Source organism: Paramormyrops kingsleyae, chromosome 22, assembly GCF_048594095.1.
Source record: "Paramormyrops kingsleyae isolate MSU_618 chromosome 22, PKINGS_0.4, whole genome shotgun sequence".
Lineage (NCBI taxonomy): Eukaryota > Metazoa > Chordata > Actinopteri > Osteoglossiformes > Mormyridae > Paramormyrops > Paramormyrops kingsleyae.
Window position 1 is genome coordinate 20361374 of NC_132818.1, and position 12844 is coordinate 20374217.

Below are 12844 nucleotides of genomic sequence, written 5' to 3' on the forward strand. Positions count from 1 at the left end.
TCCACATAAATCTCCTGTGATTCATCTTTTTTTAATATTCCTCCTAGTAAAATGTATCGATGTGCTTTATTCCATAAGCTGGAAAAGCTCGAAGCAAAAGATGGCTCAAAAAGTTGTCCGGAGAATGATAAAAGCGGAATTATATTAATTGTTTGACTGCACTCTACTCTTACATGTGTACCCTTTGCATGCTCCATGTTGCTAATCCCCGAAATAATTTGCAGCGAGTAATTTGCGGGATGTTGTCAGTGCGGTCGGATGGGTGAACAGACGCTCGTTCGCTGGCTGTCTCTCCCCGCTCGCCTTGTTATTTAGATTTAACTCGAGCGAGGTGGTTAAGTCAGGTGGCGCCGAAGAGCGGCCAGCCAAGTCGCCTCCGAAACCGGAAAGTTCACATTTCAATTTCCTGCTGGTCCGCTCGACAGATTCACTACCAATAAATTATTCCCCCCCTGCACTGAAAAAAGTGATAACGCTCACCGATACTGTTCTTACCGGATTTATGTCATAAATCATTCGACTCAACTCTAACCGCTTTAATGACATGTCCTGTTCTTATTAAATTTATATGTACGCTTTAAATATTATAACATTCGAGTCATACAGTACATGTTATTACACCTGCTACTTGTAATGTCGGCGTTTTGTTACTCGAATGATGACTGTGCATCACTACATTAGTCTATCATTAATCAGTTTTTGTATCTTTGTAGCATTTGGCAGTATTTGTAACGTTATTAGGCAAGAATATGCATGATGAATTTGAATTTTGGCAGCCCTCCATTCGCTTAAAAAAAATGTCTCATTGTCTGTCATCTGACTGGATGGAGCACAAAGTTTCCAGTAAGATTCATTCATTTGTGAGAGGCAGTGGTTGTTCTACTTTAAGTCATTATTCATTTTCAAATGACATCTGTGAGGATACTTGTTCATCCAATCCTGGCTGAGAAATTAATATGATGAGGTACATGAGACCCAAGAGAGGAGTTATTTGTCTTTTAAGATCACAACCCCAAACAATAATTCTTTTGACTGATATTTAGAAACGGTTCCTCTCTCCATAGGTCTAAATCTCCTAATTTCCTAAAGTATGTTACTGGTTAGCACAGTTAAAATGCAATGTTTTGGGACAATAATCATCCAGTAATAAATGAACCTGGAGTTCGTCTGGCAAGCTCGGAGTTTCTGTCGTTCATTCATTAGTGCTCAGTAATTGCATATTTAATTAGGATTGTCATGACCTGGAGCTCATCCCAGAAAACTTGCTACACTCCAAACGGGGCTTTCGAGCCGAACACAGGCAAACTTCACCTCAGAGTTGTGCGCAAAAGTCTTTCTGGAGCCACTTGAACCATGTTTGGATATTGAGAAGAAACTCGAATACTCCCAGTGGAGTTTGGGCGGAATTCAAACCCACAGTGCAGGACGCTGCGAGCCGTCATCCTGCCCAGCCTGTCTCTCATCTAGCTTAATTCACACTTTAGTGTTGTACTGTTCACCAGCGTACTCCTGCTAAGCCTCACTAATACCCTCCCCCCCAGCAAAACCCTCTCACTGGCCCCTACTGGCTTGGAGAAACATTGCCTCAGCACCCTGGCCCTTGCTATGCAGGCCTCCCTCTCCCATCCGTGTTCCGCTGCGTCTGTCCGACCTAGTGTAAGGCAAATTCATTTAGACAAGGAGCCTTGGAGAGTTTCCAAGGCAGGAACCAAAGATGATACCGACGTCAGCAAGACAGAGGAAGGCCAGAGAGAACAAGTGGGCAGCTGATTGAACAGCGGACCTCTCTTTTCAACAGATTGCTGACCCCTCCGTCCATCTAACCCAGTAACATGAGCTATAGAGACTGATCAGCTCTAAAAACAGGGGCTTGCATTGTCCTGTCTATATATTGGTATTGGCAGGATTGTTGTGAGTTGTTATGTCTACGTGATTCAACCATTGGAGTCTTCGAATGGATCCCAGACCACATTTCTCACACCTACTCCTAGCTTGACGTATTGAGTTTCTGTTTATACTGAGCTTTTGTTTGCTTCACTACCTTTCAGACAGACATCTGAACTTTGACAGGGTACCTGGAAATAAACATGGTAGTCCAGATCAATCTTTCTTGGCATCCTTGTGTGTCTCAAACCTGTCCTTGCAATGACGGTAGCAACAGATTTGAGTCAGTTGAAGCACCATAGAAACAAGATGAACATTTTGTCCTTGGCCTGACCCTGCCTGGAATGGTACAGGAGATCTTTGACATCTAAAAATCCAGATCTTTCCTTTTTGAGCCATGAGTGATGAAGAGTGATTTCAGAGTATAGTTATTTCCCACTGATGGACAGATGGTTGAAAATGCTGAAGGGCAAACGATATCCATGTGTTGCATAAGCGTATTGGAGTATGTCACAGGAACTAATAGAAACTTTCTTGAAATCTTGAACGCCTCACGACCCCAAGGATTTCACTGACGTTGATTGTCACAGTGGAAAAATCACTTTGTTTCTTTAGTACATTTTTTTTGTACCTGATTGTTGACTACAAGTTAAAACCAGGTATGAGAAGTTGTATTCTAGTGATGTAGATGACACGTTGTACCCTGTCTCTTTGGTGCACAAATAAATTCCAGATTGCATGTTCTGAGTGCTTGGTGGACAACTTCCAGATCGTTCCAGTAAGCCAAAGAGCTCTGTGCTGTGACACATTAGCCGAGGTGGTGATGTCTGTCATTCCTCACCCTTTGCTCTACCTAAACGGCTAAGCAGGGTGCTTATATTACGACAGTATCTGGAGCTGACCAGAAGTCTCATGGCTGCCAGGAACCAGAACCAGGCGGCGGCCGATGCAGCACTAATTATAATCTGTCACCTGCGCCGGCGGTAGCCATGGCCTGCACTTGGCCCACGATCCTGTCCCCATCTCCTAGAGGCTGCACATCTGGTCTGGAGAATGGCGCTGGCAGCTCTGGAGCGTTTCCTGTGGGTTACTCAGCCTCCCTGGAGACGGGGCCCGGAAGTCAGCCATGGAATGAATGCATCACGCCTTCTCGGGCCTGAGTGACTCATGCCTTGCCATTCCAGCCGGCCTCCTCCGGCACAGACTACCGTGCCAGGATTTTCACTGGCATGCAATCCCCTTCCTCCCCCCCCCCCCCCCTCATTAGCTATGATGTTTTATTAACATGGGTGGGGGGGGGGCAGTTTATAGGAATGCAATCAGTCAAAGTTTATTAAGCGGCAAGAGAACCCAAACAGGGAATTATGAAATGCTAGGCTGCCACAGGCAGTCGGTTCACATTTGCCCATTTTGTAATGAGCTCTTTTGCACGTCCGATTCCATTATTTCAATTTACAATTTTTTCATGTTGCAGGATTACACGATCCCTTATAAGGATTTTTCCATCTCAGGCACAACAGGCTGCACTTTCTCCTATTGCTGTTGACCCGCATAATTGCATTGTTTGGTCTTAAATTGGCATGGATCTCCTGGGCAACGGGAAGTAGAGGAGGCAGGTTGGCACTAATGTTTCGGTGGTGCCGTGTAGAGCTCCAAGCTCATTGTCTGTGATTACTAGTTCTCATTAAGCTGCCTTGTACACAGAAGTCTTCCCGTTACTGCTATTTCTTTCCAGTTTAGTCTCTGCACTGCCAGTAGCTTGCATGATGAATAACTGGGAGGTGCTTTCTTCATAATAGGACGTTACTAGTACCAGCTTAAACTTATTTCATTGATTCTTTAACCTATACATAAACATTGACAGTTTTACAGGTGCTAGGGTATGAAGTATTGGTAACTATGAATTGAGTTGCTTATTGTCTCATTTTAAAGGCATAAGTGCAGTCAAATGCAGCCACCTATTATGAGGTAACCACCTGCATGATCTCCACCTTAATAGAGGTAGATAGTCTGTGTGAAAAGGAAAGGGATAAGCACAAATCTGTCTGCTTACAGAAACTGTGAACCACATTGTCCTGATGCAGGGCGCATTACATAGTTTGTGTACCTCTGGAATAACTGCTCAAAATGAATGTGAGCTTAATGGGCAAGTATTACAGCAGCAATCCTCACAGGATCAACGGATGTCTGTATGTTGTTTTGAGCGCCACTGCAACCACAATGGGGACTTTCGCACTGTAAATTATTAGGGGAAAGAACAGAAGAGGTTCAAAATAGTCCACTGTTCATTATGTCCATGTGTTTGGCTTGTCATTTCTTCCTTATACTTCGTTCTTGTGAATTCAGACCGATCATTACGAAAAGAGCCCCACCATGTATTGTGGCTGCCAGAAAACACAGCACGGTCTACTATTAAGAGGCGGGGAAATGGATGTATGTACAACTGCTGCCCGTGGGAGTATTTGGGTCCACGTTGTTGTAACCACACATGACCTGTTGCCCTGCAATCCGCTCGTCCTAAATTCAAAGCTGGATTGTCTTTGGTCAGAACCAAGGCAGGAATATAGCCTGCTTCCGTGAAGCTGAATACTGAGAAGTATCTTAAATACTTCTGAGTGCCAGCTCCAGTGTAAACAGTCAGTGGTGCCAACAACAATTTTTGCACTTAGAGGGAATTTCATAGGTCTGCATTTGTTATGCTCAATGTCAATGAGTTAGAGAACCATGGAACTATGGGTCAGGACTCAGTGGTTGGGTGTGGTTTCAGGAACCCCAAACTTACTCATTCTTAAAATTCTGTAAAGGGATTGAATAACAACATGGCCTCGAATGGAACTCTCTAGAAGTGTGTTTCCCAATCTGGTCCTAAGGAACCTGCAGACAGTCCATGTTTTTGCTCCCTCCAATTCTCAGGGAGCAAAGATGTGGACTGTCCGTAAGTCCCCGAGGACTGGGCTGGGAAACACTATTCTAGAAGAGTTTTATGCAGGACCCTCCTAGTCATGGTGATCCCCTTGTAACCTACAGTAGAGTTCCTTTGAGATTTCCATTTTCTCATTTGTTTTTTTTTCTTACCTTTTCTTAAATCTTGGTTTCGATTATTCATGTGTCCCGGTCTGTGAACCAGAGTACTCCTGGACTTTAGCATTTTTTTATTTGCTGCTAGTTCCAGTTACTAATTTAAAATACATTTAAAATGATGGAGACTGGAGTCAGCTGTAATTTGACATTTCTTTCCCTAGGGCCCTCTGGAGGTGACATTTACTCAGCCTGTGCGCGCAGCCAATGGGACGAATGGGTGAGTTGGTCCCCTTTCTTTTTGTGTATGTTCGGTATTTTAAAAGCGATATTATTCTCAGTTGACGGCGTAGTTCCAGTGATTGTCAGATTCGCAAAAGACGCTGCCCACTAAAGAAAAAAAGTTGTCACAATGTGACTGGGGAACGGAAGCTGTCAATGTTGGGGCTTTGTCTTTATATGCGGATTAATTACAGAAAGGTGTTTCGCTTAAGGAGTCGACTCGATCTGAGAAACACCTCTACTGAAATGCTGGCCAGCAGGATCATTCCACAGTGTTATACAAGACATCTCTTGCCGCAAACCTTGACCGAGCATTGATTAGATTGAAACGGCTTGTTCCTGCGGTGACGCCCAGTAATAAATTACATCACCCCTAGACAGGTCTTTGTTCGTCAATTGGACGTTATCTCAGTGGAAAGCCATAATATCTTGGAACAGTATTTTACCACTTCTGGCTTTGAGGAAATAACATGACATGTTAACCACGTAACATTCTGTCAAGAGTAGATTTTTTTTTGTGGTGGGCTGCATTTGGTTACTACAGTACTGGCTCAGATGAGGCTTAAATGAGAGAGATAATTGGTATTGTGTAGATACAGGACTGGGGTGCTTTATGAAAAATATTCTAAAGTTGCAAGTTTAGTATGATGCATGTAGAGATGACCAAAATTTGAACTTCTGTTGTTTCGTTGGTGTTCTTGGCATCTGGATAGTTGTGGATCCAAGTGTGTATGGCGCACATAGGTAGACATGGCTCCACTGTCTCTCACTCTCTCTCAAGTCTGAGGAGTGATGTGTCACTCAGGAAAGACTATCGCCCACTGGATGTACTTTCTCAGTTCCACATCAGCTAAGAACGTGACGTGAAGCCGCTAACAGCTTTATTATAGAGTGCTGTTTCTAGTCCCTTATAAAGTTAGCTCAGTGGCAGGGCAAATTTTATCGTAAGTGCCCCCCCCTCCCCCTTCCCTTTCCCCACGCCCCGAGGGGAGGTCCATTTCACAGGATTGTTCGGGGGCCCAGCCATGTCTCTGTGCCACACTGTTCATTGGTAGGGGTTCTACGGAAATGCAACGTGGGTCATTAGGAATATTAGTTAACGTGTTAGGTGTGCACAGAATAACATTTCCCTGAGTATCTTCAACATTTAAAATTGTAGTGTTGGCCTTGATTTGTCCTCTACCTGCAAATGTTCTTTAACTTGAAGACTGTTGACTTAGGATTCGGACAAGATTGATCGGTTGCGCCACTCCATTGTAAATACATATATACAGGTATATGTATGGCTGGTTTACATTCTGCGTTTTAGATATGGAGTATTTAATCCGTGCTATACGTGCTGTGCTAAACCTGCATGTTCTTGTTGGTTAGCCAGTCGAAACGTGCACTTCCTCAAGCCACCAAGCCTCAGATCAGGTCAAAGTTTATCAAATGCATAACAGTACAACATACATTAGTATAGTGTTTTCCAAACCAGTCCCGGGGGACCCCTCCCCACAGACGTTCCATGTTTTTGCTCCCTCTCAACTCCCAGGGAATTGGGAGAGAGCGAAAATGTGTACTGTTTTGGGGGGGGGGGGTCCCAAGGACTGGATTGAGAAACCCTGCATTAGTAGATGCAGGCAATGAACTGGAAAAAAAAAATACATAAAATAGTAATGTAGAAATAAAGAAGCGTAATGAAATGTGTAAATATGTAAAATGTGTGAACTGTCCGTACCAATAGCATGATCAGCTATTGAGTAGCCTCACTGCCTGAGGGGAATGTTCTTGCATAAATGGTAATGCATCACTAATAACTAATAGGGTTAATTATTTATCACCTCGAGCCCTTGCAGCGCTGAACAGAAGAATTGTGGCAATTAGTGTAACAATACACTCCAGTGTATTGTTAATTCTATTATTGCTTATTGTGACTCTTTGCTCTACCTGATCTCAGTACAGTCTTTGGGGAGACGTACACATGCAATCACACCCTGTGGCTCTCCCACCCCAGTGACCCAATTTGCTATCCAGAGAAACCTACGGGGACCATTCAGTAGTATGATACACTCCTTCACTCAGTGTACTGGATTGGCCTAGCATGCAGGCTTGGCCAGCAAGATAATAACCCGTTAGACAAAGAAGCTACTATTGGCCACGCCGTAACCTTAGGATTGGTCCTGGCTGGGGCGTGTGGCCGGCAACACTTGCTCTGCTGATCTCCCACCCTCGCGTCCCACATCCTCCACGGCAGCGTTTTTCAACCCTAGATCTGGAAAACCACCATGTTTATTTTCTACCACCCACTTAATTGCATTATTTATAAGTTTTCATTCAGCTGTTGAAAGAATGATTGTCAGATCCCAGCTGCACAAAGCCACGTCTTGTTGGTTCCAAATCATCTATTTGCCTTTCAGCCTTTCTAGGTGTTAAACCAACAAGGGCTTGATTTAAATCTTATTATTATAATTATTTAATTAATTTAATATTGATTGAATGGAATTAGTATATAATATATACTATATATTCTTAATTTTAAGGTAAATGGATACATATCAGATTTATTATTTATTTGTTTTTTCCATAAGCACGTTGCTGTAAAATCCTTAGTTGAAGCTTTTACTCTAACATGGTTTCAATTGCGTGATTCATTCTGTCAGCAGCTCAGGGCTAATCTAGGAAGATCCCAATCGAGGGGAAAGAGCACTGTAAACAGAGGGCTGAGCACCATGATTACGGCAGGCCACAGGTTATGGGGTGTGGGGGTGGGGATAGGAGGCAAGATGGAGGAAAATTAGTGTGAATTCTATCATTAGGAGCCATCGAGCAAAAAAGTGCTCTTCAGGGAAGAGAGCCATAAGATGACTCAGTCCAATAACAGGAACGGGGAGGAACGGGGACACTGCAGGGAGTGGCAGGGACGGGCAGGCTCTGAATGCGTGCATCATGTCACATTGTTTAAGACGAAGAAAAAGGAGGGGTGGCAAGAATGTCATTTAGAACAACCTGAAGAACGAACAAGTGAATATCGCGATTATTTACAGTCTAACCTGCCTTTTAAGAATGGAAAGAAATCTTTCACACTTTTTTATGCAAGGACATTTCTGCTCTCTCTTTCTCTGTCTCTCTCTTTTAAATAATGCAGCCGTAAGATGAAGATGGACTTTATTGATCTCGGGAAAATTCTGGCGCATGCAGCAGGCGAGAACGGTGTGCACAGACGAACGTGCATATAGTGCCAAACAGCGGAGGCGCAAAGACGGTACACAGAGTGCAAACAAAGTAAACGTTGCGCAGACAAAAGTACAGAAAATGCCCTGAAAAACCGAACATTGCCATACTTCAGAAATTAATATTTAAAGAAAAGAATAATAAGTTAGAATAATAATAATAAATTACTCCAAATTAAGAAATAAAGACCGACATTCTGAAGAAGGTAGAGGCAATAAAATATAAAAAATAAGTAGGGTTTTATTAATCGATGCTGCCCGCCCTGCCTGGTGGTGAGCGTGTGCTGCGGCTGAGACGGCCTCTTAGGCCTCTTAAGGCATCTGTGCCCTGTAGGGTTGTGACAGCAGTCACAGCCAGAAGTGTCGATGTCGAAGGCACAGGCCCAAGCCCCGGAGGACAGCCGACAGCTGGTGGAGTCATACCACCCACAGGGGACGGCTTCTGGCGGCCTGCCAGACAGCCAGGGGCCCCCACTCCGCAGTGGTCAGGTTGGAGACATTTGTCTGTGTATTACCTTGGAAAAATGCCCCAGGATATTACTTTTTTTTCCCCCCCTCATCTCGACTTTGCCTGTCGTCAGCTTATTACCTTTGCATTGTTCTACAAACAAAAACAAGTCTCCTCACCTGAAAGAGGCTTTATCATTTAAAACTCGTGAAATGTCACGCCGCGCCTGGAGCGACGGCGGTTCTGAGAAGTTTAGGAACTGGGTTCCGTCCGAGTCGAACTGAGGTTAGCGATAGCGAGCGATGCCAGGGGGCGCACGGCCTGTGTGTTTGTCCTCTGCCTCGGGTGGCCCTCATCTCCTCGTCTTGTCTGGACTTGTGCACTAGCTAACCTGGGCTGTTAGCCCAGGGGCTCCCAGAATTTATTTTTTTCTGGTTGTTACAGCAGCAGTTCATGATGTAGGTAGGGGCCCCAATGACGACACTAGCCCAGGGACTGCCCCCCCCCCCCCGCCATAAATTCAGCCCTGTTCACTTCTGTCCTTCAATGGGCAGCTGGGTAATATGGAGGAGTAGACATGGGGACAGGTTCAACATGCGGCACGGCACCCGGTGACCCTGGAACGTGCCACACTGGTGGCAAGAATATATCATCCGTTTAAATCGCCGATTAAGACTTAAGAACTGAAACTAATCTTGAGGCATGTTTGCTGATATAGCCTCCATTACATAATTTCCACATTCATTTTCCCTATAATACAATTTTATCCAAAACCTATTATCTTATCAAAAACCCTGTGATTCCTTATATACATTTTCTGGTCTGTCCCTCTCATCAGCCAACCACACTGTATGTATATATGAAGATGTATATACACATCTTCATGGTTTCTCCCCTTAAATCCACGTCAATATATTTATTTAGCAGTTTTTTTTTTGTTTTTTTCTTTTGTCTGTGTGTAATTCGGTCCTGAGAGATTCTCTGGCAGACTTCTTGAGTAAACAGATTTATTTTCGGATGGAAGGTCACAGGGCAGCGTCACAGTTGCTGGATTCCCATTTTCCCACCGTTCAAATCGGAAGTCCATGCTCACTCCAGGATTCCTCTGGGTTGCTTTTGACTTCCCCTCACTTAAGCTTTGGATCCGACGGGAGTTTTGTTTTGAGTAATCCCACTTACGTTTTTTATGTTGTGATTCAAGGGTGTGGGGACTGATAAGGTTTGGTTTCATCACCTACTGACTGCTGGTTTTTAACTAAGGTCCATCCATGAATATGTCTGAATATGTGTCGGTTCACTAACCGTTTCATATTTTGCTTTTCCTGTACTACCAAGAAGGAAAATGACCCTGGAAATGTAGACGGATAATCCTAGTCGTGTCACCGCACATCAAGTCCCCGCTCTTAGTATATGAACAGGAAATGGAGACGTGACATCGCTCAGATTCTTCGTGGGTGTGTGCAGGGTGGAGCCACGCCGCTAACATCAGACAGAGAGCTTTCAAAGAGTCATTGTGATTGACCTAGTCGCACTCAAGGCCAGCGCTGGCCGAAAGCTGAAAGCTCTGAGGATAGGCCATGTGGAAACATCTAATCGGTCAGACTGGCCTGATGCGCATTGTTTGAAGCCAGTCCCAGATGTGGAGGCCCGTGGATTCGACTTTGTGGTACATTTAGCACGTGTGACTTCACAATGCTTGTTGGTGTAATAGCTGACCTTTTCGCCTCGACTTTCTAGATTAAACAGAACTGAAAGTAAGGGAGATCGGTGAATGTTCTTCCCATCATTTGCCTCAGAGGAGATCTGCTCCCTTTTCGGGGAATGCGTGTTTGCTTTCGTTCACACGTCACAGCGCGCCGCGTGCCCACTCGCTCGGTTTTCTGTTTCGGGCCCCCAGATGGATGTAGTTAGCGTGGCAAGGCTCCACGGCGTGACGCTCACATCTGGGCCGCAGAGCTTGGTCCGCCTCACTTCCGTAAACAAACCGCATTATTCATTTTTTTTCCCCCTTCCCTAAATTCCCCAGCCCCCGCTTTCTCCAATTAGATTAACGTGCTTGGAATTTAATGCTGTTTCCCCCCCCCCCCCCCCCATTGGTGATTAGCATCTAGCAACCGAGCACTGAGGAGCTCGTGCCTTCGCAAAACAAATTTACCGGAGTATTGGAGTGGAACAACTCGAATTAAATGCATATTTGTTGTAGTGCTAAAATTAAAAAGAAAAAGAGCCTAAAGAGGGAAAACATGTTTGCCTTGATTGTTAGACGCTTAATGAAATGGGGCAGCCATGGACAGGGGGGTGCTGATTCTAGAAAGGAGGAATCGGCACCAGTGATAGTGGAAGGTGGTGTAACATCAGCAGTAGTGTTCCATGGAGGTACCTGTAATACAGCCTTGAGTGTCTCTCTGTAAAGCAGGCATTAGCTGTACAGCTAACAGAGGCATTAGCTGTACAGCTAACAGAGGCATTAGCTGTACAGCTAACAGAGGCATTAGCTGTACAGCTAACAGAGGCATTAGCCTCTGGGCCATAGCTACGACTTTTCTGTCGGCCTTTTATAATTTAATCCCTGTGTAAAACTGTTTCCTGTGCACCACTAACAGGAAGCTCCTGCTCAGCCCCTCGGTCACAGCAAGGAAAAGGAGGCACAGAACAGCCGGGGCAGTCCGGGAGCCTCGTTTGTGAGGCTGTACTGAGGCTGTACTGAGGTTTTACACCGCCCCCCTACTTGAAACTCACTTCCCCGTTACCCGTGAGGCCTCCGCCATGACCTTAGTGGTGTTGTTCTAGCCGGCGGTCCACCTCAATTTGTTTTCCTTCTGGAATATGACTTTCCAAGATGGCTCCCTAAATATTGCACGATTAGCTCCCGGTTGTTAGCTTTTTATACGTCACACGGTAGATTGATACAAAGTGCTGTTTATCTGACACATTGCGTAACATCACAAAATAAGCTGGACTTGCATGGCACCAGGCATCTCATTTCTCGCTGCAAGAGTTAATATTTTTGTATACGTTTAGTTTCGCTCCTGTCCACAATTCACACAATTGCATATTGTTCCCATGACCTTTCTGGGGGAAAAATAGCATATCGACTCCTGCTCCTTCGCGGTTTCAATCAAGTTTCGTTCAGATGTGGACAGGAAAGTACTGAAAGGTCAGCTGGGACCCCATCTTGCATGGGCCATATTCCTTAGATCTCCACTGGTCTGACCTCTCTTGTTAGGTAACGACGTTAAAGTGCTGACAAGGGAATTTCTAAAACAAAAGAAGGGGAAAGCCCTTCGCGACCTGCCTGTACCAGTTTTATTAGTCAGCGTGAGTCAGGGCTAGAATCAGACGCTGGATGCACAGCACCAGTGGTGGAATGTGACTGTAGATTCTCACTGCCCGCCAGACTGTAGCTGTAGATTTTCTCTGTCTGGCATGAAATATATTACCCCTGTCTGCCCCTTCATGTGGATGCCTACAGAGGATCCATTTTTGTTTGTGTCTGTGTATAAATAGCCATATGACTTTGCGACCTCTCTCTCTCTCTCTCTCTCTCTCTCTCTCTCTCTCTCTCTCTCTCTCTCTCTCTCTCTCTCTCTCTCTCTCTCTCTCTCTCTCTCTCTCTCTCTCTCTCTCTCTCTCTCTCTCTCTCTCTCTCTCTCTCTCTCTCATATATATAAAAATGTATGTGTAGATTGCCTTTTAGGATTAACAACCGTTGGGGCCAGCTGGCATCATTTATATGGATTGGTGGTACAGATTAACCCCCCCCCCCCACCCCGTCCTTGAACCAGACCCCCCTGAAGTACAGCAGATAACTCCCCACAAGCCTGAGAAGAAGAGTTTTTGGTGAGGGAGATCTGACAATCTTTAAGTAATCCCCCCCCCACCCCCCACCAAAGCTACCCAGACGCTGCTTCAGGGATGCACTACTGAGAACATCGGGGAAATAGCTCAGGAGGGTAGCTGGAATGGGCACCGTACCACGTCGGACACACTTGGAGTGTGT

The 12844-nt window shown here is 45.0% G+C and overlaps 1 protein-coding gene across 2 annotated transcripts in view; it reads left to right on the forward strand.

Moving 5' to 3' along the window:
- Nucleotides 1-12844, forward strand: part of plekhh3 (pleckstrin homology, MyTH4 and FERM domain containing H3) — a 33775-nt gene that overhangs the window by 770 nt on the left and 20161 nt on the right. For both annotated transcript variants that reach the window (XM_072705106.1, XM_072705107.1), the window contains one exon: nucleotides 5127-5182. In XM_072705106.1, the coding sequence (XP_072561207.1) occupies nucleotides 5127-5182 (56 nt within the window). The remainder of the gene's footprint in view (nucleotides 1-5126; nucleotides 5183-12844) is intronic.